The sequence below is a fragment of the Heterodontus francisci genome, chromosome 3 (genome assembly GCF_036365525.1).
Source record: "Heterodontus francisci isolate sHetFra1 chromosome 3, sHetFra1.hap1, whole genome shotgun sequence".
Taxonomy (NCBI): domain Eukaryota; kingdom Metazoa; phylum Chordata; class Chondrichthyes; order Heterodontiformes; family Heterodontidae; genus Heterodontus; species Heterodontus francisci.
This window is the reverse complement of record NC_090373.1, coordinates 59,506,150-59,529,118: the sequence shown is the minus strand read 5'-3', so window position 1 is coordinate 59,529,118 and position 22,969 is coordinate 59,506,150. Positions and strand designations below refer to the sequence as shown.

The 22,969-nt window shown below is 42.0% G+C and overlaps 1 protein-coding gene across 1 annotated transcript in view; it reads right to left on the bottom strand.

Moving 5' to 3' along the window:
- Positions 1-10,469, bottom strand: part of grhl1 (grainyhead-like transcription factor 1) — a 91,468-nt gene extending 80,999 nt beyond the window's left edge. Inside the window, exon 1 of the mRNA XM_068017551.1 lies at positions 10,393-10,469. Coding sequence (XP_067873652.1) covers positions 10,393-10,412 — 20 coding nt within the window. The 5' untranslated portion in view covers positions 10,413-10,469. The remainder of the gene's footprint in view (positions 1-10,392) is intronic.
- Positions 10,470-22,969: the final 12,500 nt, after the last annotated feature.

The window sequence follows — 22,969 nt, the reverse complement described above, 5'->3', positions numbered from 1 at the left end:
AATGTTTCCACACTGGTTAAAGTGGTTTGCAAGGCACTTTACCACAATTGCATAAGGTGGAGAAGTGGAATGCTGTGATAGAAATGCGTGGGGTCATTGATCATGTCTGGTCCCACAAATAATCTTTTAATTACAGTTTGATAATAAACAAGATAAAAGAAAGTTATATAGATCAGAAGGTTCCACATTTAATTCTGGTGTCTATGGAATCTGTTTCTGAAATGCGAAAGTCAATTTTTGCACTGATAAAAGTTAAATTTAAATAATTTGAATTATACAAAAGTGGGAACTTACAACAACTTTGTGTATTTAAATAGCATCTTTAACATAGAAAAAGATCTCAAAGCACTTCACAGTAACACAGCAGAAAATGGACCGAAAGCAAAATGCTTCAAAGAGGTGAGTTATACAGAGAGTTAAGGGACATGGTGGAGAGTTGGAGCAGTTGAGGGAGCAAAATTCATATCATCCTCCAACCACTAGTGACAGGGGCAGGGGGAAAGAAAGAAAGAGATGTGCAAGAAGCCAATGGAGTGGAAAGTTTGGGGGTTTGAAAGGTTGGATATAACAGATACAGAGCTGCAAGGCTATGAAGGGATTTAAAAGAGGAGAATTTTAAATTTGAGGCATTGGGAAACAAAGTAGATCAACAGTGATGGATGAGCAGGACTTGGTACAGGATAGGATACAGGCAGCAGAGTTTTGAATACTGAAGTTTACAAAGGGTGGAAGATAGGCAACTAATCAGGCAATCACTGGAATAGTCAAGCCTGGAAGTGACAAAGAGGGACAGATGAGATTTTAGCAGATGGACTAAGGAGTGGGCAATCTTTGTGTTGGGGAGGACCTGGGGTTGGAAGCTCAGCTTGGGATCGAATACAATTACAAGCAAGGTGGGGAAGCAGTGCACAAGACAGTGGCTGGAGAGGGCAGTGGAATCGATGGCAAAGGTACAGTGTTTGTGATGGAGGCCGCAGACAACAGCTCACACCAGGTGGAAAGCTAGACAGGGAAGCGGGAGGGGTAGTTAAAATGAGGGCAACAATCACTTACTCCTCTGATCCTACTGCCTTCCTGCATGTCCCAGTGTTAACCCATTCTTCTGAGCAGGCACTCACAGGAAGGCAGCAGAACCTTCTTTAATTGCGCAGGTTGTGACCTAATGACAATCAGGAGCTGATCTTTATCTAGAGGCCTGAGAAGGGGAGCAGTGATGGATTCCCTGTCGGGCCAGACCTGCTGGGAGGTGGATCATGGGCCAGAAGATGACCAGGCAGACAAGTCTTTTTTTTTTATATATAAAAGAAAAGTATCCTGTGGACCAGGAGGAAAGAGGACTGTTCTTCCAGGCCCTATAAATCCTTAGGCCTCCTTTGCCACAGGTGTCCCTTCCCCCGACTGCATCCAGAGCTACCACTTATTTGACTGCTGGGGAGCAATCCGCACTTCCCCGTCTGCGGCCTCCTGCTGCCAAATTCCTGCCCCACTCGTTATGTCGTGCATCTCATCAGATTCAGGCAGGTCGCCCAGAAAATTTGTGGAAATTAGGCATGGCCATTAAGCGCATCTTGGCTTTCATGTTTCCAGACTCCACGGATCCACCGCTGGCTTCGGGCTTCACACCCACCATACATGCCGTCTCTTTAAAATTGGGAAAACCCAATGTCATTGACCCAATGTTCAGCCAAAGAGAATTGCAATTTATCCAAGACTAGATTTTGGACAAGCAGTCTGATAACTCGGGTGTAGTAATGGAATCGAACCAAGATAGTCCAACCAAACTCGACAATCATGGCAAGGCAACTGTGGGAGGCAGGGGACAGTGGGGTTGACAACATTAAAGGCAGATGTAGGAGCACAAGGAAGTAATGCACTATAGTCAGAGTCAGAGGATGTGCCATTTAGGACTTTGGCTATGGCAGTTTTGGTATTGTGCCAAGGGCAGAGACTCAGTTGGAGAGAAGCAAATAGGAAGTTGTGGGAAAGATGAGCACAGATTTGAGGGGAGACAGTACATTCAGGACTTGAGAAGAAAGGGAGGTTGGAGCTTGGGCAGTAGTTTACAGGGATAGAGGGGTTTAAAGGTAGATTTTCTGAAGAGCTAGAGATGACACTGGTTTTGAATGGGAAGGCGACAGCCCTCCAGCTGCTTCTGGCCCCACAAAAAACTCTTTTCTTTATGGGGCCACTTCCTTTTCGTCATCTGGTACGACCAGAGGAAGTGTGCACAGCATGGACTCTGCCCATTTGTAACTGAGCTATTCACCCATTTACAAGCTTGCACTTTCACAGAGATGTAAAAGATCCAAAGGCATTATTTGAAGAACAGCAGGAGAGTTCCCCTGACCATTATTTATCCTGTAACTAATATCACGAAAGTGATTATCTCATTGCTATTTCTGGGATCTTGCTATGCAGAAATTAGCTCATGCATTTCCCTACATTAGAACAGTACACTTCCAAAGTACATAATTGGCTGTGAAGAGCTGTGTGATGTCCTGAGATTGTGAAAGACAGTATATAAATGCAAATCTTTATTTTCTTTTTCTTTAAAGGGTGTGTGTCAAGCAGACTCTGAGTAACAAATGTCTGAAGGTAAGTGAATGCACTTCTGCATGGAGCAATCAAGTGGCTAGCAACCACCAAACAGTTAGCAACCACCAATGTAAACTTGGTGTATGTAATCTGTTCAACACTTGACAACAAACCATATGTATCTGCAGCAAATGGAGAAACAGTGTCTGTAAAACAACTATGGGCAGTTAAAAATGGACACGGTCAAGACACACTGGGGGTAATCTTCACTAATAGAATGCTGGAAACCTGGTGATTGTGGGTTGGCAGACCCTTGTACACCCTGCTCGATCTTCATCTCCATTGACTTCATTACCATGGGCAGCCAATCCACCAAGGTCACCTTTCTGCCCTTGCCAAAGTGAAAATTGTCCCCAATCTCTTCTGGGGCTCCTGTGCCACAGTAACTGCAATGTTTTTGTTTAAGTAATAGTCCACTGCTTGTGCACAAGCATTAGAATCCTGTGAAAATGAAAGCATATTGACTTGAAGATGTCATTTGTCTAACAGACGTTTCATCCTCATGATTTAAAAAGAGACGATGTTGGTTTCTCTGTCCAAATAAAATGCACTATGCCACCAGTTCAGCTCAGATTAGCATTTCACAGAGGGGATTGGTTGGAAACTTGCACCTTTCCCATCCAGTGCAGACTAGATTCTGACTCCTTCAGAACTGCTCCAAGAAATATGCTCATCACCTGTCAGTATGACCAGTGATACTCCTTTTAAAGGAGGAACTGGGGAACTGGCAGCTTCCCCAGTGGTTCAGGCTCAGTTAAAAAAATTACTAACTAATATGGAACGGAGTTAAGATGAGGGAGATTACAAGTTTGATCCCTGATCTGAGATAAGTTAACTGATCTTAAGTGGGCACTGAGAGGGGGTTACAATTGGTATAGTGCCCCTGGGAACAGAAGAAGGAAAAACCTCTATGTTAACGTTTCAGGTCAATGACCTTTCATCAGAAGGTATGAGAGGTAATCGACCTGAAATGTTAACTCGGTTTCTCTCTCCATAGATGTTCTGGACCTGTTGAGTATTTCCAGCATTTTCCGTTTTTATTTTAGATTTCCAGCATCCCCAGTATTTTGTTTTTGTACTAAGGGAAAAAACATCTACGGTGCTTGATACCCTTCGTTAGTCAGTCACTTGCACTATAGTGCGTGTATAGAGGATTGGATTGGGCTCAGCTATAACACCTCAACACAGAATTATCAGGAATCTACAGCACAACTGGACTAGGCCAGTCTTTATACTCTACACTAGCCTCCTGCATTTTATCTAGTGCTTCAATATGCTTTTTGCAGTATAGAGACTAGAACTGCGCACAATGTTCTCTGCAAGTTTCTGCATAAATTTGACAAACTCCCTGTTTTTGTATTCTATTCCTCTGCTAACACTCCCCACCACTTATAACACCCACGGTTATGGTGAAAAACAAAACCGGTCATAGAGACATAGACAATTAATGACAATCATTTTCCATCACCATAGCAATCAATTACAAGGTGGGGTTTACAAAGTATTAGGCATGCTAGTTATTTCAGGACATTCAGTACACTCTTTGCACCTCATTAAGTTATTTACTCCTCTGTACCTACCGTTTAAAGTTATAGGTTAAAAGGAATAAAACAACTAAAAAGGTAGGTTTCCTTGTCATTTGAAATTTACTCAATTTTCACAAATCACACTAAGAAGTCAAACCTGTCAGTGCCATGGGGGCAAACAGGTGAAGCCACCAGTGGTACAGGGCAAACAATAGCAGCAGTTGCTACCAACAAACTGCGAGCTGGTCAACTTCAGAGATCCTAAACCCACTGTTGCCTTTGAAATATGGTGGTTTTATGTCTAATTTAAAAAGGCAGTGAGACAGGTGCAATAAAATCAATTCAAGTGTGATCACTGTACTATTTGTTTCAGTCTCCAGGATCTGTCATATGCTGCTCCCTTTAGTACACTTAGGTTTACTTTGCAACATTTAAGAATACGCTCCAGATCTGGGGCTATGATGGTTTTATGGCCAAAATAGCATTAATACCAACATGCCCGCTATAAGCGGCGTGGACCACTTTATCTGCACTCTTTATGGCCTTATCAACTTGTGTTGCTATTTTTAGTGATTTATGTAATGTATTCCCAGCTCTTTCTGCTCCTCTACCCTATTTAGTTTCCTGGCCTCCTTCCAAAATGAACCATCTCTCAGTTGGTATATTCAATTTCATTTGGCAGTTAACCCCACTGAACAATCCTGTCTTGCGTATTTGGTGCCATCCTCCACGTTATAAACTACCCCCCAATTTGATATTAACAATTTTTGACACTATGTTCAATTTCTGAATACAAATCATATGTAAACAACAGTAGTCTCAGCACAGATCCCTGCAGGACACTTTTTACCAGTCCAAGAAACTTCCTTTAACTCCTACCCTCTTTTCTGTTTTGTAGCTATCTTTTAATCCATTGTTACCAGGTCTCTGACTCCACATGTCTTGGCTTTTTGTGATGATTCTCTTAAGTAGCACCTTCTCAAAGGACTTCTGAAAGTTCATGTATGCATCCACTGCAATGTCCTTGTGTAATCCATTATTTCTTCAGAGTTCAATATAGTACGTTAATCATGATCTTCCTTTTAGAAATCCTTTTATTTACCATCTCTATCTAATCTTCAGCAAATATTTTAGTGTCTTTCCTACTACTGACATTAAGCTCACTGACCTATTTTTCTATCTCATTTCTTGAAAATAGGAATTGCATTTGCTGTATACCAGTTCTCTGGCATTATTCCTTTTCTGCTGAATTTTTATATATTGGTGCCTCTTATCTCCTCCCCAGATTCCTCAGGCAACACCAGGTGCAATCCATCAGGACCTGGGGTTTTGTTCTTAAGTTTGGCTAACTTTAGTAATATTGCCTTTCTTTCTATCTTAGCTGTTGTAATATCATTCTTGACTTCATCTACTATCACTTCCTCTTTGGTAGCCTCTCCAGAAAAAAAAAGAGAAAAAGTATCTGTTCCATACTCGTCATTTCAGTATAATTTCTTTTGAGTTTATCTTCCCTTTAGTGGCCCTACCGATATCTGAATTCTCCTATGTCAACTAGGTACTTCTAGAATAATTTACTGTTTATTTTCATTTCCTCTTGACCTTCCAATTTGCCTTTTGCTCTTTCCCCAAGATCATATTCCCTTGTTATACTCTCCTTTATTATGTACTTTGCATTTGTCTTTTCTTTAGATTCAATTTTATTTCCTCTTTATTTATCCATAGTGTTGCATTCTTGACTATTTTATGTTCTAGTGGACTATATTACTTCTGAACTCTCATGTTTTTTTAAAATACTATTGGTCTACCTGCCTATATTTTCTCCAGTTAGCTCCAACCACATCCCCTCATAGTTGTTTTTTTTCTCCCCAAACAACAACTTTTATCTTTGTACTGTTTATATATCTCAAACCTTATTATATTGCCATCACGAATCCCTAGATGTTCTCCCACATTTAGCCTTCTCTCTCTCTCATTGGTTCATTGCCCATTACGGGATCGAGCAGCACTGCCTCCCTTGTTGGGCTTCCTGCATATTGGACCAGAAAGTAGTCCTATAGGCATGAAAAACTCAAATACCTCCCCTTTTCATTCCCTTTGTTTGCTTGGGAGCAGTTGAAATCTCCTATGATTATGATTTTAATACATTTCATAAATTAGCCAACATATTTCTTCAACTCCTTCCTTTTCAAGTGTGGCTGATCCCTTCCTATCCTTTATCTCAATCCACATGGATATCATATGCAATTTTGACACTATACTTTCAATTTCTGAATTCCAATCATTAGTAAACATGAGTCCCAGCACAAATCCCAGCAGGGCACTATTTTCTACTAGTCCAAGAAAGTTCCTTTAATTCCTATACTCTGTTTTCTGTTTTGTGGAACATCTTTTAATCCATTCAATTACCAGGTCCCTGACTCTGCACCTTTTGCCACCAGATTCTAGCCACAATAACTATACAAAAAATATTCAGGCAAATATTGTTAACAGAAATCACAATGCAGGTCATGTGCCAAAAGTGGAAAATTTAGAACAATGGTTATCCATACTGCTTTTCTTTGGTTAGCTAACACTCTTTCAGGAGGACTCCTTGGAAACCCATCAATATTTGCACGGGTTTCCCACACAGAAAAGTTACACATATGTTTTGTCACATTGGTCATTATATACTTTCTTGCTCCTGCCATCATGCCATTTCTAACCCCACCCCTTCTTCTTTCCAAGTATAGTATAGCCTGCAATACTTAACTGTCCTGTTCGCATTCATGTTTCTGTTATCTCCATTACATTGACACACACACGCACACACAGTAATATTCTGAGCGTGACGGCATGCATCAACATCTTCAGAAGAGGTAAAAAAATAAAAGGCATTGACCTTAGGTCAGTTGCAAGGTAGAAAACAGTGATCTAAACAAATCACACTGTCTGCATCATCCAACATAATGATAGAATGCATGTGCCACAGCTAAATTTTCCATAATATATTTGAAGAACATAAACAGTATATATTTCTGGCCAGAAATATTTAGTGCTACACACAGACCAGTGCTACTAAAAAGATCTCAGCAGACTCACATTCAACCACCAAACATACTATCATTACTGATAAGTTAAATTATGGAGACTCACACTTTCCAACAACAAAGCAATGCCCCTGATCATTCCAATCTTCTCAAGTGTGCAGCAAGTTGGAGTTTATCGACCAATATAGTCTGAGCACTGCTTTATGTGGGTGAAATTATGGAAAGAACAAACTTTGCATAGGGTACCTCTCCAAGTACAAATTAAGTGATAATAGTTACTGAAGTAATCAGATAAGCTATACCCTTACTGATGTCCAAACACTTTCTTGTGCAATGAAGCATATAGCGAACCTGTTCTGCTATTTCAGTTATCATTGACTCTGACTGCAATTTTACACAGGATTAGAAATTTAGAAGGAAAAAAATTAAAATTAAAAAGCGCAAAGGAAGATGGTTGTGGTTGTTGGAGGTCAATCAGCTGAGCTCCGTGGCATCACTTCAGGAGTTCCTCAGGGTAGTGTCCTAGGCCCAGCCACCTCCAGCTGCTTCATCAGTGACCTTCCTTCAATCATAAGGTCGGAAGTGGAGATGTTCACTGATGATTGCGCAATGTTCAGCACTATTAGCAACTCCTCAGATACTGAAGCAGTCCATGTAGAAATGCAGCAAGACCTGGATAATATCCAGGCCTGGGCTGATAAGTGGCAAGAAACATTCGCGCCACACAAGTGCCAGGCAATGACCATCTCCAACAAGAGCAAATCTAACCATCTCCCCTTGACATTCAATGGCATTACCATCACTGAATCCCCCACTATCCTAGGGGCTACCATTGAACAGAAACTGAACTGAAGTAGACATATAAATACCATGGCTACAAGAGCATGTCAGAGGCTAGGAATCCTGCGGCAAGTAACTCACCTCCTGACTCCCCAAAGCCATCTACAAGGCACAAGTCGGGAGTGTGATGGAACACTCTCCACTTGCCTGGATAGGTGCAGCTCCAACGACACCATCCAGGACAAAGCAGCCCGCTTGATTGGCACCCCATCCACAAACATTCACTCCCTCCACCACCTATCCACAGTGGCAACAGTGTGTACCATCTACAAGATACACTGCAGCAACGCACCAAGGCTCCTTAGACAGCACCTTCCAAACCCATGACCTCTACCAACTAGAAGGACAAAGGCAGCAAATGCATGGGAACACCACCACCTGCAAGTCCCCCTCCAAGTCACACACCATCCTGACTTGGAACTATATTGTTGTTCCTTCACTATCGCTGGGTCAAAATCCTGAAACTGCCTTCCTAACAGCACTGTGGGTGTACCTACCTCACATGGGCTGCAGCAGTTCAAGAAGGCAACTCACCACCACCTTCGCAAGGGCAATTAGGGATGGGTAATAAATGCTGGCCTGGCCAACGACGCCCACATCCCATGAATGAATAAAAAAAATTCCCCTAGTTGCTATTTCCCAAAGCATCTCCTTCTTTGAAACCTAATGAAAGCCTGATCACTCCAGAATCCCAAGCATGAATAAACTGAAGAGTTGTGCAATCAATGGGATCTTTTGCAAAAACTAATTATGTGTCTAACTCGAAGGGGGGAAATAAAGCGATGAGGAAAAAAAAAACGTATTTTAAAGTCTTAACTAAGAATTAGAATATCAGAGGGAATGGATAATAAAGGTAAAAGGAAAAAATTCATTACTGTCAGACTCCACAATAGAAAGCATAATGGTCTTTTTAGTTGACACGTAACGCATCTTGCTGTTGATCTTATTAATGTGAGTGAAACATTGCCTGAGGTTGATATCCTTCACGGGAGTGTAAACAAAACAACCCGTCTCACAGGGTCATCAGATGAGTGATTAAAACAAGGTCAAACCAATGTAAAGTTGATCAATCCTCAGCCCCCTGTCCCTTTACATTTGAGAAAGGGGTTTATTGCTGAGCACCTGCCAGCCCATTTGTTCTCCTGACTCAGGGATTTTAAAACGATGACAGCCAACGCCTAGCAGGTGTAGTATTTCATCGCTGCTAAGTGTTTTCACGCCATTTTTCCTTCAAGTCTCCTTGTCGAAACTGAACAAGAAAGCTGCGGCCAAAAGTTTAGAAATCCCATGGTGCCTCAAGGAAATAATTGTTCCGATTTAGGAATTTTATCACGGCAACGCCACATTATTTATAACTAGAATAAATTAAAAGTAGGGAAGGGGGAAGTGGGATGACACTTGCTTCAACATTAAACAAGCCCCCTCCCCGACCAAAAGCGAGAGAGCGGGCGGTCTGCGCTGTCGCCTTATTCCAGCAACATGTGCTTAAAAAGCGCTGCCAAACCCTGTCCCTGAACTAGAGTCATCTTCCGCTACCTCCTCGCTTTATATCAAAGTGAGTTCTTACTGAACTCTGCCCAGCTGTTAATAGAAAGAGCTGTAGAGAGTGTTTATGTTTTTGATAACCTCGGTTTTGTACCTAATCCGACCCCCAATCCCACTTTGTGCTGACCCAGGACCAGCCGCAGCCCCGCTCCTGAGTGTTAAACCAAGTTCTCCGCACTGCTGCTGAGGCCGGTCTCAGTGAATGGACATTAAATAAAGACCGAATATTTTACTGCAACTGGTCACGGAAATGGACCGCTTATAATCACAGACTCTTCCCCCGGAGATAAATATGCTCGTCGAAAATGGTCAAGTTGGGAGTCTCCCAGTCAGTCGTCGTAACTTCGGCGGTAAATCAACGGAAATCCCGTTTTTCCGCCTGTTACAATTGGGAGAAAAACCGCCGAGGAAATTCCCGGTTACAGTGAGGGAGGGGGGGTCTGACCGCGAGTAACCCTCTACACATCTACCATCCAATTTCAATTATCAAAACACCACCGACAAAGTGGATTTTCTTTCCTTTAAAAATTCCAAACTCAGACAATCCCGAATGCATTGCCTCCTGTTAAAGGCTGTTCGATCCTGTGGAGCAGGTGTTACTGGTTGAGGTTCACTTTGACAGGTGCACTGCATTCCCACACATCCATTACCCGAGCCGCGCAACACTTCGTAAAAATCACAGGAGCAAATCCAGCTCACAAACACCGCGAACCCCCCCCCCCCCCCCACACACACACACACACACACACACACACACACACACAGATTAAACCTCGAGAGTGAGCGGCGCTGGAATCGGCAGGAGTTTCTAAAGGCGAGCTGAGCTGAGCACACAGCCCCGGGAGACTGCCTTCACTTACTTGTCGTGTTCTTGTGTCATCTTCTTCCCCCCGCGCACACACTCGGTCGGTCCAACTGGACTTTCTAGTTGGGCCAATGTGCGACTAAACGCAAACTACCAGCGTTTCTACACAGCGCGGGAGTCAAACGGGTTTTTCTGAAATGTTTTTGTTTTGGTTTTTTTTCTCTCTCTCACTCACTCGCCTATTCGTGTTGCAGCGATTCAGGTGTAAACCGAATTGCGGCTTTCAATACGATTGGATTGTCAGAGTGTCTTTCCTCTTAACCCCCTCCCTCGCCTCCTGATCTGATGGTTGATGTGATTGGACATGCTAATGATTCCAGGTGAGTTGGGTGTGAGCTCAATTCTGTTCGGCAACCTGTTCCCACTGTGAGCGTGTTCAATATGTTAAATTTACTCATAACCAGAGCTGGATTAAGAATTGATGGGGTACGTTTGGGCCCCTCCAATCATCAAAAGTAAAAGACTTGCATTTCTATAGCGCCTTTCACGACCTCAGGACGTCCCAAAAAGCACTTTTCAACCAATGACCTACTTTTCAAGTGTAGTTACTGTTGTAATGTAGGAAATCCGGCAGCCCATTTGCACACAGCAGTCCCACAAAAAACAAGGTGAACATGAACGGATAAACTGTTTTAGTGATGCTCAACCAACAGAAGAACTCCCTTGCTCTTCCTGAATTAGTGTCATGGATATTTGATTTCCACCCAAGGGGGCAGATTGGGACCCCATCACAAAGATGACACTGACAGTGCAACACTCCCTCACTCCCTCAGCATAGTAGTAAATACAGGAAAATATAGGCTCCTGGAATGTTTACACACTGCATTAATAGCAAATCGTATCACAATAAACTATGCTTAATTAAAAGGATTTATTTGCATATGTCCAATAGGACTGTGGGTTAATCCATCCCTACTCACAGCAACAGTTTTAGGTTTGAATTTCACATTGGGTTCAGAGCCAAAGTGATGTGCAAGTTGAAGGAAATCCTTTGAACATTAAACTAAAAATTTTTCATGCATACCACTGAAAGGAAAGCAATAAGGATTCCTAATGGAAAGTTAGAAACTCAACAAATGTCTCCTTTCTGTTTTTTTGGGGGGAGGGGTTCCTAACCCTGAAGTTCTAGAACTTAGTTTTTATATATGTTTTAAGTGCAAAATGATCTATTGTTACAGCCACGCGGTATGACATGGGTGGTCCCCACTGTTCAATTCCCCACCTGACTGCAGAAAGTGTGTTGTTATTAGAGTTTAGCCCTTTGGTATTTTATTTTTCAAAACAATTTTTCTTGTAGGTTTTTTAAAAAACAAAATCAATTGTTTATTGATCAATATGCCTTATCCTAAATTGTTGCAACTGCATCCATTCATGCATTCGCTCACACACACACACACAAAGAGACCGATAGAGACAGGAAAAAGGAAGGTGACTTAGCGGGGGGAGGTCAAAATAAACGTGTTGCATTCTCTTGGAAATCAAGTCTTCGATGGGTGCAGGCCTGAGATGATTGTAGATTTCTCTCTTGATTGAAGGCTCTGTTGAAGATGGCGGGTCACTTCCAGTTCTCACAGCTGTATAATGTAGATGTAGGATCCTGCAGCCAGGGCATGTGCTTTCTGGCTTGGCTGGAACACAAGCTGTTAGGATATTGCTTCTTTCTCTCTCTCTCTCTCTCTGGCTGTCTTTTTTAAGGTAAAACTGTGTCATCTCTCACCTCCTGGTAGAAGACGTTCTTATCTCTTCCCCATGGTGATCGCACAATGGCCCAGGACGCGGCTACTTCACACCTCCTTTGTTTCAGAAGAAGACATTCAGTTCTAGAATGTTTTTAGGATGCAGTGCAATTGCCACCTCTTAGTTTTGAAGATTTGTCCTTTGACCTTTGTCGGACAGTTTGAATTCACAAAGGCTAGTCCCTGTCCTTCGGCAGCCATTTTGGGACCATTGTTCACTTTTTTAAAAATAAAGATTCATTTTTCAAAGACAAAGTCTTTAAAAACTTTCATAACTCTTCAGAGATAGTCCATAGTTTGTATCATTGCACTTCCAGTGTGTATGACATCTCCCCCAAAAGGGAAAAAGTGAAATTTCTTGGATGAAAGGTCACTGACCTGAAATGTTAACTCAGCTTGGCTCGCCATAGATGCTGCCAGACCTACTGTGTATTTCCAGCACTTTCTGTTTTTATTTGAAATTTCTCGGATTTCATTTTTATGTTGGGTTTTTTTGGATTTAGAAAGAAGGGAGAAAGAAACAGTAAGAAAATTTAGGGTCACACCACAGTATACATTCATTTCATTCACTCCTCCATCTCACAATTGCGACAGCTGGAATTGCTTATAACAGCCATTTGATGTTCAAGTTAAAGTTTTTTCATCATCCTTCCTTTGGATGAGGTACCATCACAAAATTCCATTTCTTTTAGTTATGTGTAATCAAATGGGGTTGTAATTTCTCTCACATCAGGTTGTACTACTTTAGGAATGTTAATCTCCAGAACCATGTGATTGTTGGTGAAGCTTGTAGTATGCAAATTTCAGTTACTGCTTTTTGTAAGGTTTCTTGTCTGTACAAGCTTTAACCCCTTAACTGTTGCTTCCATAACATATGGCTTTAACAGATCAGGTTCCAGCACATTGATAATTCTTATATCTAGGGTGATAGTGGGTGACAAATTGACTTTTGGCCCCTGTGAGGCTTTGGGGATTTTCCTCTGCCCCTTATTCGTCTTGAGTTCTGACTCTAAGTTTTTGGGTTTGATTAGTTTTGGATTTGGAACCTGATCGTTTGATTCTTCAGTTGGTAGGTCCATGGTGACCTCACTTTTAGTTTTCTTGTGCTTTTTTAGGGTATGTTACCTCCCCTTTTCCTTTTACTTCAGAGATAGCTGTTTTCCTAATCTGCCCCATGTCCTCTGGGACACTACAGCTTGCAGGTGGTTGTCCAGCTTCCACTGCACTCCCCTGTGGCACTTCAACTAGGCGAGGCGTCTCCCTCAAACTTGGCTTTCCTATTTGGGAATTTTCCTCGACCCTATTTAAATCTTTAAAAAAAGGTTTCAGCTAACCATATTGCTTTTCCTTCAACTTTTGTGGCTTTTATCTTAACTTCTTTAAATCTTTTTGTCTTTATCTGGGCCTTTTTAAATTCTTCTGGCTCTATTGCCCCTGTGGGATTTAATGCGACTTCCCCATTCCTCTGGAGCTGTACAGAGTTTTGTTTGCTCCCCTCAGTTTCTTCCGTCTCCATGGACTGTTCTGGACCCTGTGGGTACAATACTGTGTTTCCTGCCAAGTCATTGCCCAGAATAGGTCTACCCCTTGCATGGGTAAGCTCAGAATGATTTTGACTGTCACTATCCCAGTGACCAACTTAAGTGAGGGAACCTTCAAGCATTTGCCAGTAAGCCCTTTTACTAATACCATGGTATTTGTTCTGCTTTCCGGTGACATTTCTGTTAATTTGGCTGCCAGTAGGGTTTGAAAATAACTGGTATCCCTGAGGATAGTTATCTCCTTGTCTGGTGCCTGGGACACAAAAAGAAGTCATTTTCCTTTGTGAAAAAAGTTCTGGCATGTGCTCTGCTCTTGAGTGATATTAGAACACAGGCTTAACACTTTCAAAATTACAGACATGGGCTCGACTGCAGCACCTCTTGCTGGTTTTTTGGCATGCCAACAATTTTCCTGGACATGCCCAGATTTGCCACATTGGAAACATGTCAGGCAGCCCCTACTGGTTTATCCCCTGGGTTCCTTCTTTTAAAATTTGGAGACTGGTCGGGTTTTTCTTCCCTACTCCTTTTCCCTCAAGCCCATTTCTGCTTCCTCTGCATCTCTGCTATCTCTACCTAGCTCATACGAGTTACTAGACCCAGATCTTTGTATTAATGTGTTGGTGATGTATGTATTAATTCATAGTTGTTGGCCATTTTAGCTGCTTCCCTTATTTTAATGACGCTGTTCTTCGATGTGGGTTCTTATATTACTTGGGATGCTATTTTTGAACTTTTCCTTAAACATCACTTCTCTCAAATTTTCATATGAGGGTTCTGGCTTGAGAGATCGCAATCAGTGATCAAAAGCCATATGTTTAATTCTTTCGAATTCAATGCAAGTCTGCGTGGGTCCTTTCTGGGTGTGCTTCTGGTACCAGCTCATATGCATTTAGAATTGCAGTTTTAGTTTGTTCATAATCAGAGGAATTTCTTCTGATAACAGGGAAAAAGCTTCACGAGCCCTACCCACAAACTTGCCTTGTAAGAGGTGAGTCCAAAACTCTTTCAGCCATTTTAGCCTGGTCGCTACTTTCTCAAATGGGATAAAATATGACTCAATCTCCTCCTCATAAGGTTTAAGTGGCTGGTAGCATTTTCATTTTGGGTTTTCAGTCTCTGTAATGAAAACGTTCTGGCTTCATCCTCTCTTTGCATCTTTTTTCTTCTTTTTCCTTCTGAAACTGCATCTCTTCCCTTTTCAACTGCATCTCCCTTTCCTCTTTTACCTTCTGAAACTCATTTCCTATTTGAAGCTGAAACCATCTTTCCTCTTTTTTCTTTTGAAGCAGAAACTCCCTTTCTTCCTTTTCCTTTTGAAGTTGAAACTCTCTGTCTTCGTTTTTCATCTATAACTGAATTCGAGCTAGAATTATTTTTTCAAACTCTGATTCCAGGCTTTCTTCTTCTAGTTCAGTTTAAAATGGTTGGCTAAACTTTTCACCAGTTCAGGTTTCTTTGTTTTTTGCCTGAAAGTGATTCTCACTTCTGTAGCTAAGCTTTTAAAATCTTCAACACTTAATTTGTTTAGCTTATCATGGGATATCTCTCCCTGCTCTACAAACTCCTTCGCAGTAAATGTGGCCAACTATTTTGTTTCTAGTACTGTGTAGAAAAAAACAGAAGAATCCAAGAAAACCTTAAATCGATGTCCTCTGGTTCTAGATCCTTCAGTCAATGAGAACAGTTTCTCCCTATCTACTGTGTATACACTCGCTGAAGTCAGGTGGAGAGTTGAGGTTTTTAAGGTTTTTAGGGTGGCACAGTGGTTAGCACCGCAGCCTCACAGCTCCAGTGACCCGGGTTCGATTCTGGGTACTGCCTGTGTGGAGTTTGCAAGTTCTCCCTGTGACCGCGTGGGTTTTCGCCGGGTACTCCGGTTTCCTCCCACAGCCAAAGACTTGCAGGTTAATAGGTAAATTGGCCATTATAAATTGCCCCTAGTGTAGGTAGATTGTAGGAGAATAGTGGGGATGTGGTAGGGAAAATGGGATTAATGTAGGATTAGTATAAATGGGTGGTTGTTGGTCAGCACAGACTCGGTGGGCCGAAGGGCCTGTTTCAGTGCTGTATCTCTAAATAAAAATAAATAAATAAAACCTGTTTCTTTAATATTCCACAATTTTACAGGTCTATTTTGTATCCATTTTCCAAATATCTCATTTGTCTGTCAGTTCAGATCCCGGACGAGCTCCCAATTTGTTTTAGCCACATGCTGTGATGTGGATGGTTCACACGGTTCAACTCTCCACCTGACTTCAGCGAGTGTATACAGAGTAGATAGGGAGAAACTATTCTCATTGACCGAAGGATCTAGAACCAGAGGACATCGATTTAAAGTTATAGGCAAAATAACAAGAGGCGACATGATGGAAAACCTTTTATGCAGTGAGTGATTAGGATCTGGAATGCACTGCTTGACAGTGTGGTGGAGGCAGCTTCAATCGAGACCTGCAAAGAGAATTGGACAATTATCTGGAAAAAAAAAAGATTGCAGGGCTATGGGGAAAAGGCACTAGGTGATTTGCTCTTGCAGAGAGCCAGCACAGACATGATCGGCTGAATGGCCTCCTTCTGTGCTGTAGACATTCTATGATTCTATAAAATTGCACTATCCCCTATTTTCACCCATTGTGTATCATTGTTATTCTGAACTTCACATGGATCATTATTTTTTGTCAATAATTGTTATATAGCGTCACGCACACCAGAGGTGCGAAGATACAAATTATGGACTAACTCTGAAAAGTTATGAAAAACTGACTTTGTCTTTAAAAAATGAACCTAAATGATAAATGGTCCCAAAATGGTAGCCTTTGTGTATTCAAACTATCTGACAAAGACAAAGGACAAATCTTCAAAGCTAAGAGGTGTCAATTGCATCCCATCCTAAAAACATTCCAGAATTGAATGTCTTCTTCTGGAGCAAAGAAGGTGTGAAGTAGCCACATTCTGGGCCATTTTGCAATCACCATGGAGGAGAGACCAGAGCATCTCAGAACAGGAGGTGAGAGATAGCAGCTTTGCCTTAAAAGAAGACAGCCAGAGTGTGAGAAAGAAGCAACATCCTAATAGCTTGTGTTCTAGCCAAGCCAGAAAGCACATGCCCTGCTGCAGAATCCTACATCTACAGTATACAGCAGTGAGAGCTACAAGTAACCCACCGTCTTCAACAAAACCTTCAATCAAGAGAGAAATCTACAGTCATCTCAGGCCTGCATCCATCAAGAACTTGATTTCCAAGTATATTCAACAGGTTTATTGTAATGTTCCCCCCACTAAAAGTCACCTTACTTTTCCCTTATCTATCTGTTTCATCTTGTGTGCGTGTGCGAGCGAATGCATGAGTGCATGCAGTTGCGACAAGTTCAGGATAAGGCATATTGGTCAATAAACAATTGACTTTCTGTTTTTTTTTAAACCTACAAGAAAACCTGTCACTTTATGTTTATTTGAAAAATAAAACACCAAGGGGCTAAACTCTATTAAAAATACACCTGCTGCAGTCAGGTTGGGAATTGAATAGTGGGAATCACCCACGTCGCACCATGTGGTCGTAACACCTCTTATTTATTTTTTCACTTCCCCTCTGAACCTTCTATATTCAGCCTGGTTCTCAGTTGTATTATTCACCTGACATCTGTCATGCACCCTTTTTCTGCGTTATCTTACTCTCTATCTCTTTCATCATCCAGGGAGCTCTGGATCTGTTTGCCCTACCTTTCCCCCTCGTGGGAATGTACCTTAACTGTACCTGAACTATCTCTTCTTAAAAGGCAGCCCATTGTTCACCTACAGTTTTGTCTGCCAATCTTTGATTCCAATTTATTTGGGCCAGATCTGTTCTCACTCCACTTAAGTTGGCCCTCATCCAATTAATAATTTTTACTCTGGATTTCCCCTTGTCCTTTTCCATAGCCAACCTAAACCTTAGGATGTGATGGACTGTCCTCTAAATGCTCCCCTACTGCCATTTGATTCACTTGACCCACCTCATTCCCCAGAACCAGTTCCAGCAATGCATCCTTCCTCATGGGACTGGAAACATACTAATGTAGTAAATTCTCCTGAACACACTCTAGAAACTCTTGCCCCTCTCTTCCCTTTACACTATTATTAACCCAGTCTAAATTAGGATAATTAAAGTCCCCCATTATAACTACTTTATAATTCTTGCACCTCTCTGTAATTTCCTTGCCCTTGCAAATCTGTTTCTCTATATCTTTCCTACTAGTTGGTGGCCTATAGAATACACCCAACAAAGTAATGGTACCTCTTTTGTTTCTTAGCTCAAAGCAAATGGATTCTGTCCTTGACCCTCTAGGACATCCTCTCTCTCCAGGACAGTAATGTTCCCCTTAATCAATACTGCTACCCCTTCTCCTGTCTTTCCTTCCCTATCTTTCCTGAACACCTTGTATCCAGGAATACTTAGTACTCAGTCCCGCCCTTTTTTGAGCCAGGTCTCCATTATCGCCACAACATCATATTTCAATGTGGAGACCTGTACCTGCAGCTCACCATTATTTACCACACGGCGCCTCCATATACATGCATGTTAAACCTAATCGAGACCTTATTACATTCCCTCTGACTCTGACCCCACCTAATACCTTACTCTTTTCTACACTAGTGCTATCTTTCTGTCTTAATTCTTTGTGCATCTTGTTTTACTCTCTAATATTGCCTTCTGGTTCCCACACCACTGCCAAGTTAGTTTAATCCTCCCCAATGGCACTAGCAAATTGCCCCGCGAGGACGTTGGTCCTGGCTCTGTTGAGGTGCAACCTGTCCAACCTGTACAGGTCCCATCTGCCCTAGAACTGATCCTAATGTCCCAGGTATCTAAGGCCCTCCCTCTTGCACCATCTCTCCAGCCATGTATTCATCTGCTATATCGTCCTATTTCTATGCTTACTGGCACGTGGTACTGGGAGTATTCCAGACCTTTAAGGTCCTGCTTACTAGTTTCTTTCCCAGCTCCCTAAACTCTGCCTGCATGACCTCATCCCTTTTGCTGCACATTCTATGTTCTATGAGATATTTAAGTGCTGTCAAAAATGAAGCATTATTGTATTTTCCATTTACAAAATATACATTTGTTTTTGTAACAAAATAATATCATGAACTTGCATAAGGTAGATAGTGTGACATTTGCTGCCCAGTTTAGTACACTGTCAGGAAGACTCAATGATGAAAAATAATAACTAAAGAAAGTAAGAAAAAGTAAGGAAATTTAATGACTTTCTCATGGCAAAATAAAAAGTTACATTATAATATCTAGGCTCCTGATTAATTGTCCATTTACTGTAAATACAAGCTATTTTAAATCAAGGGAATTCTTTTAATATTCACAAGCACCAAACCAATTTAAATGGGCCAATTTTATAAATGCCTACTTTCAGCGAAGTTTCTTGCAAGTGTCATGCTAGACTTCCACCTGCCAAGAATGAGGCATATTAATTTTGTCATATGAGCATTGATTTGAAAACTGTTGCTGAAGTGAAGAAAGGACTAATAAAGGCTAACACACCATATGCCTTCTTAACAGCCCTATTAACCTGGGTAGCAACTTTCATAAATCCCTGAAAGTTGCTACCCAGGTTAATAGGGCTGTTAAGAAGGCATATGGTGTGTTAGCCTTTATTAGTAGGGGGATCGAGTTTCAGAGCCACGGGGTCATGATGCAGCTGTACAAAACTCTGGTGAGGCCGCACCTGGAGTATTGCGTGCAGTTCTGGTCACCGCATTATAGGAAGGATGTCGAAGCTTTGGAAAGGGTGCAGAGGAGATTTACTAGGATGTTGCCTGGTATGGAAGGAAGGTCTTACGAGGAAAGGCTGAGGGACTTGGGGTTGTTTTCGTTAGAGAGAAGGAGGAGGAGAGGTGACTTAATAGAGACATATAAGATAATCAGAGGGTTAGATAGGGTGGATAGTGAGAGTCTTTTTCCTCGGATGAGGATGGCAAACACGAGGGGACATAGCTTTAAGTTGAGGGGTGAAAGATATAGGACAGATGTCAGAGGTAGTTTCTTTACGCAGAGAGTAGTAGGGGCGTGGAACGCCCTGCCTGCAACAGTAGTAGACTCGCCAACTTTAAGGGCATTTAAGTGGTCATTGGATAGACATATGGATGTAAATGGAATAGTGTAGGTCAGATGATCGGCGCAACATCGAGGGCCGAAGGGCCTGTACTGCGCTGTAATATTCTAATTCTAATAAAAAAATTATTCAAAAAATCACCAGGCCCCTAGCTGGAAATACATTTGCATATTAACAGACAATGCTTGTGGAGACAAAGGGGTTACTTCCCTTATCCAATTTACCACACAATGGACTTTGAGCACCAAGTATTGTGTGTAAGAAGAGACATTCCAGGGTTGGCTAAGACCAGAGAATCCACAAACTGACATGGTCAGACCAGCTGGCCACACGACTAGCCTGCTTGGCAACCTGTTTTTTTCTGAATTGTACAAACAGTTTGAATTCAGAGTGTCTGTTTGCTCCTGGACTGAAAAGACCTCACCTGTCTGCTCCCATCTTTTTCTCATGGAACTCCAAACCCACTGAAGATACATGAACCCCAAGAGAGAAAAGTCTCCTGCAGCGAACAAGGTTTAAGAAGAATACTGGGCCCCAACAAAAAGCAAGATCTACCTACAATCAAGGACTTTACAGTGAGCTCAAAGATCCGTAACAAAAACCCTCTTCAGAGATTGCCTCAAACTTTTCCACTTTATTTCTTCTGCTCTGTTCTGTCTCTATCTGCATGTGTGCATCGCGTATGCATGCTAGCTTGGGTGTGTCCATTGGCGATAATCGAATTAGAGTTTAAGTTTAACTTCAATAAATTTCAACCTTTTTACTTTAAATGTAAGAAAACCTGTTGGTGCTGGTTTCTTTGCCTTATAATTGGAAAGCAGTGAGCAAGGATTCACCAAGGAGGAGCTAAAAACACAGTGTGTTAAAAATTAAACCCTATTACGGTAAGACCAGGTGAAGGCTGAGAGGAACCCCTAGACCCCTTTCTCACCTGGTCATAACACAAGCAACATATTTTGTAAAATCAGCCCTAAAGTGCCTGTTAACCAAAAATGTAATCATGAATAGTCAACATGGATTTCAAAAGGGAGTCTTGCTTGATCAACCTTATTAAATACTTTGAAGAGGCACTGGAGAAAATAGACAAGGGTATTGTGGTGGATATAATTTATCTGGATTTACAAACGACCTTCAATAAGGTGTCACATAATAAACTAATGAATAAGGTCAGCGCATGCGGAGTTAGGGGACAAGTAGCAGAATGGAAAGCTGCCTCCCAAAATCAGCTTTTTTGAGTAAAGAGATCTTTCCTACTTCTAAACTTACTTTTCACATTCTGCTTACAGTCAACTGGCACCACCGGCAGTGCTAAGTCCCACTGGTGGGTGGTATGGATCACAAATGCAGGCAGATGAGGTTTTATGCTGAATTGGAAGCATACCAAGTTATATAGCCTGCATTTATTAGTCTAAATGAGGCTGTTCTTCAGGGAAGTGCAATCTCATGTAACTGGACGAATTACTTAGATAGGGTCCCAATCTGAAGTTGATGAATTTTGGCCAAGCTCTGCCCACAGCTGTATAATAATGGGTGTATGCCTGCTCCCCTGGGTTTGGCCTGCTTTAATCTTTAAAGCACTGTTGATGTGAATAAAGTTGGTGGTGAACTTGGTCTTTCGCAAGTGAGCATAGTTTAACTTTTGCAATTATTTGGTTTTGCTTAAGCTTTTTGAGAAAGGCTTTCACTTTGCAGAGTGATAATTTTCTGTAACTCTTTCCATTACTATTGCATTATAAGTTGCAGCTAATAGAGTGCTGAACATGGATGTCACTTTGGATAGTTCTATTGTATGAATTAGATGACGATGGCAATGTCACAAGGGAACAAAATCTTCAGGTGTAACAGCACTTGCGCCTTTGATGAAACCCAAGGACCTGTATATAAAGACCACACAACTCCTACCTGGCTATGTCAGAGGAAACCTGCCTTCGCCACCTACAGAATCACAGAATAATACAGTGCAGAAGAGGCCCTTCGGCCCATCGAGTCTGCACCGATGCATTAAAGACACCACACCTGTCTACCTAATCCCATTTGCCAGCATTTGGCCCATAGCCTTGACTGTTATGATGTGCCAAGTGCTCATCCAGGTACTTTTTAAAGGATGTGAGGTAACCCGCCTCTACCAGGCAGGGCATTCCAGACCGTCACCACCCTCTGGGTAACAAAGTTCTTCCTCAAATCCCTCTTAAACCTCCTGCCCCTCACTTTAAACTTGTGTTTCCTCGTAACTGACCCTTCAACTGAGGGGAACAGCTGCTCCCTATCCACCCTGTCCATGCCCTTCATAATCTTGTACACCTCGATCAGATCACCCCTCAGTCTTCTCTGCTCCTGCGAAAACAACCCAAGCCTATCCAACCTCTCTTCATAGCTTAAATGTTCCATCCCAGGCACCATCCTGGTGAATCGCCTCTGTACCCCCTCCAGTGCAATCACATCCTTCCTATAAAGTGGCGACCAGAATTGCACACAGTACTCCAGCTGTGGCCTTACCAAGGTTCTGTACAACTCCAACATGACCTCCCTGCTTTTGTAATCTATGCCTCGATTGATAAAGGCAAGTGTCACATATGCCTTTTTCACCACCCTATTAACCTGCCCGTCTGCCTTCAGAGATCTATGGACAAACACACCAAGGTCCCTTTGTTCCTCAGAACTTCCCAGTGTCAGCCCATTCATTGAATACTTTTGTGTCACATTACTCCTTCCAAAGTGTATCACCTCACACTTTTCAGGGTTAAATTCCATCTGCCACTTTTCTGCCCATTTGACCATCCCATCTATATCTTCCTGTAACCCAAGACACTCAACCTCACTGTTAACCACTCGGCCAATCTTTGTGTCATCCACGAACTTACTGATCCTACCCCCCAATTCACTTCACTGAATTATGACTTCTGCTGCAGGCTTACTTACAGATAACATAAAAGACTGAGATAACTCTTACTATGGCTTTGAAGGTCACAGCGCTATTAATTTTCTATGTTACCAGACCCTAGCAGGCCACCTGAAGAGACATCTGCAAGAATAACCGGTCTCCAGTTCATAGATAAAGTGATTTATACGATGCTTGCCAGAGAGAAATACCATTATAGCTTTTCCAGTGAAATGGCAGCACACACTGAAGAGGGCACAAATTTTCGCCAGCTGGCAGGTTTCCCAACAGTATAAATGTAACCCATATCACC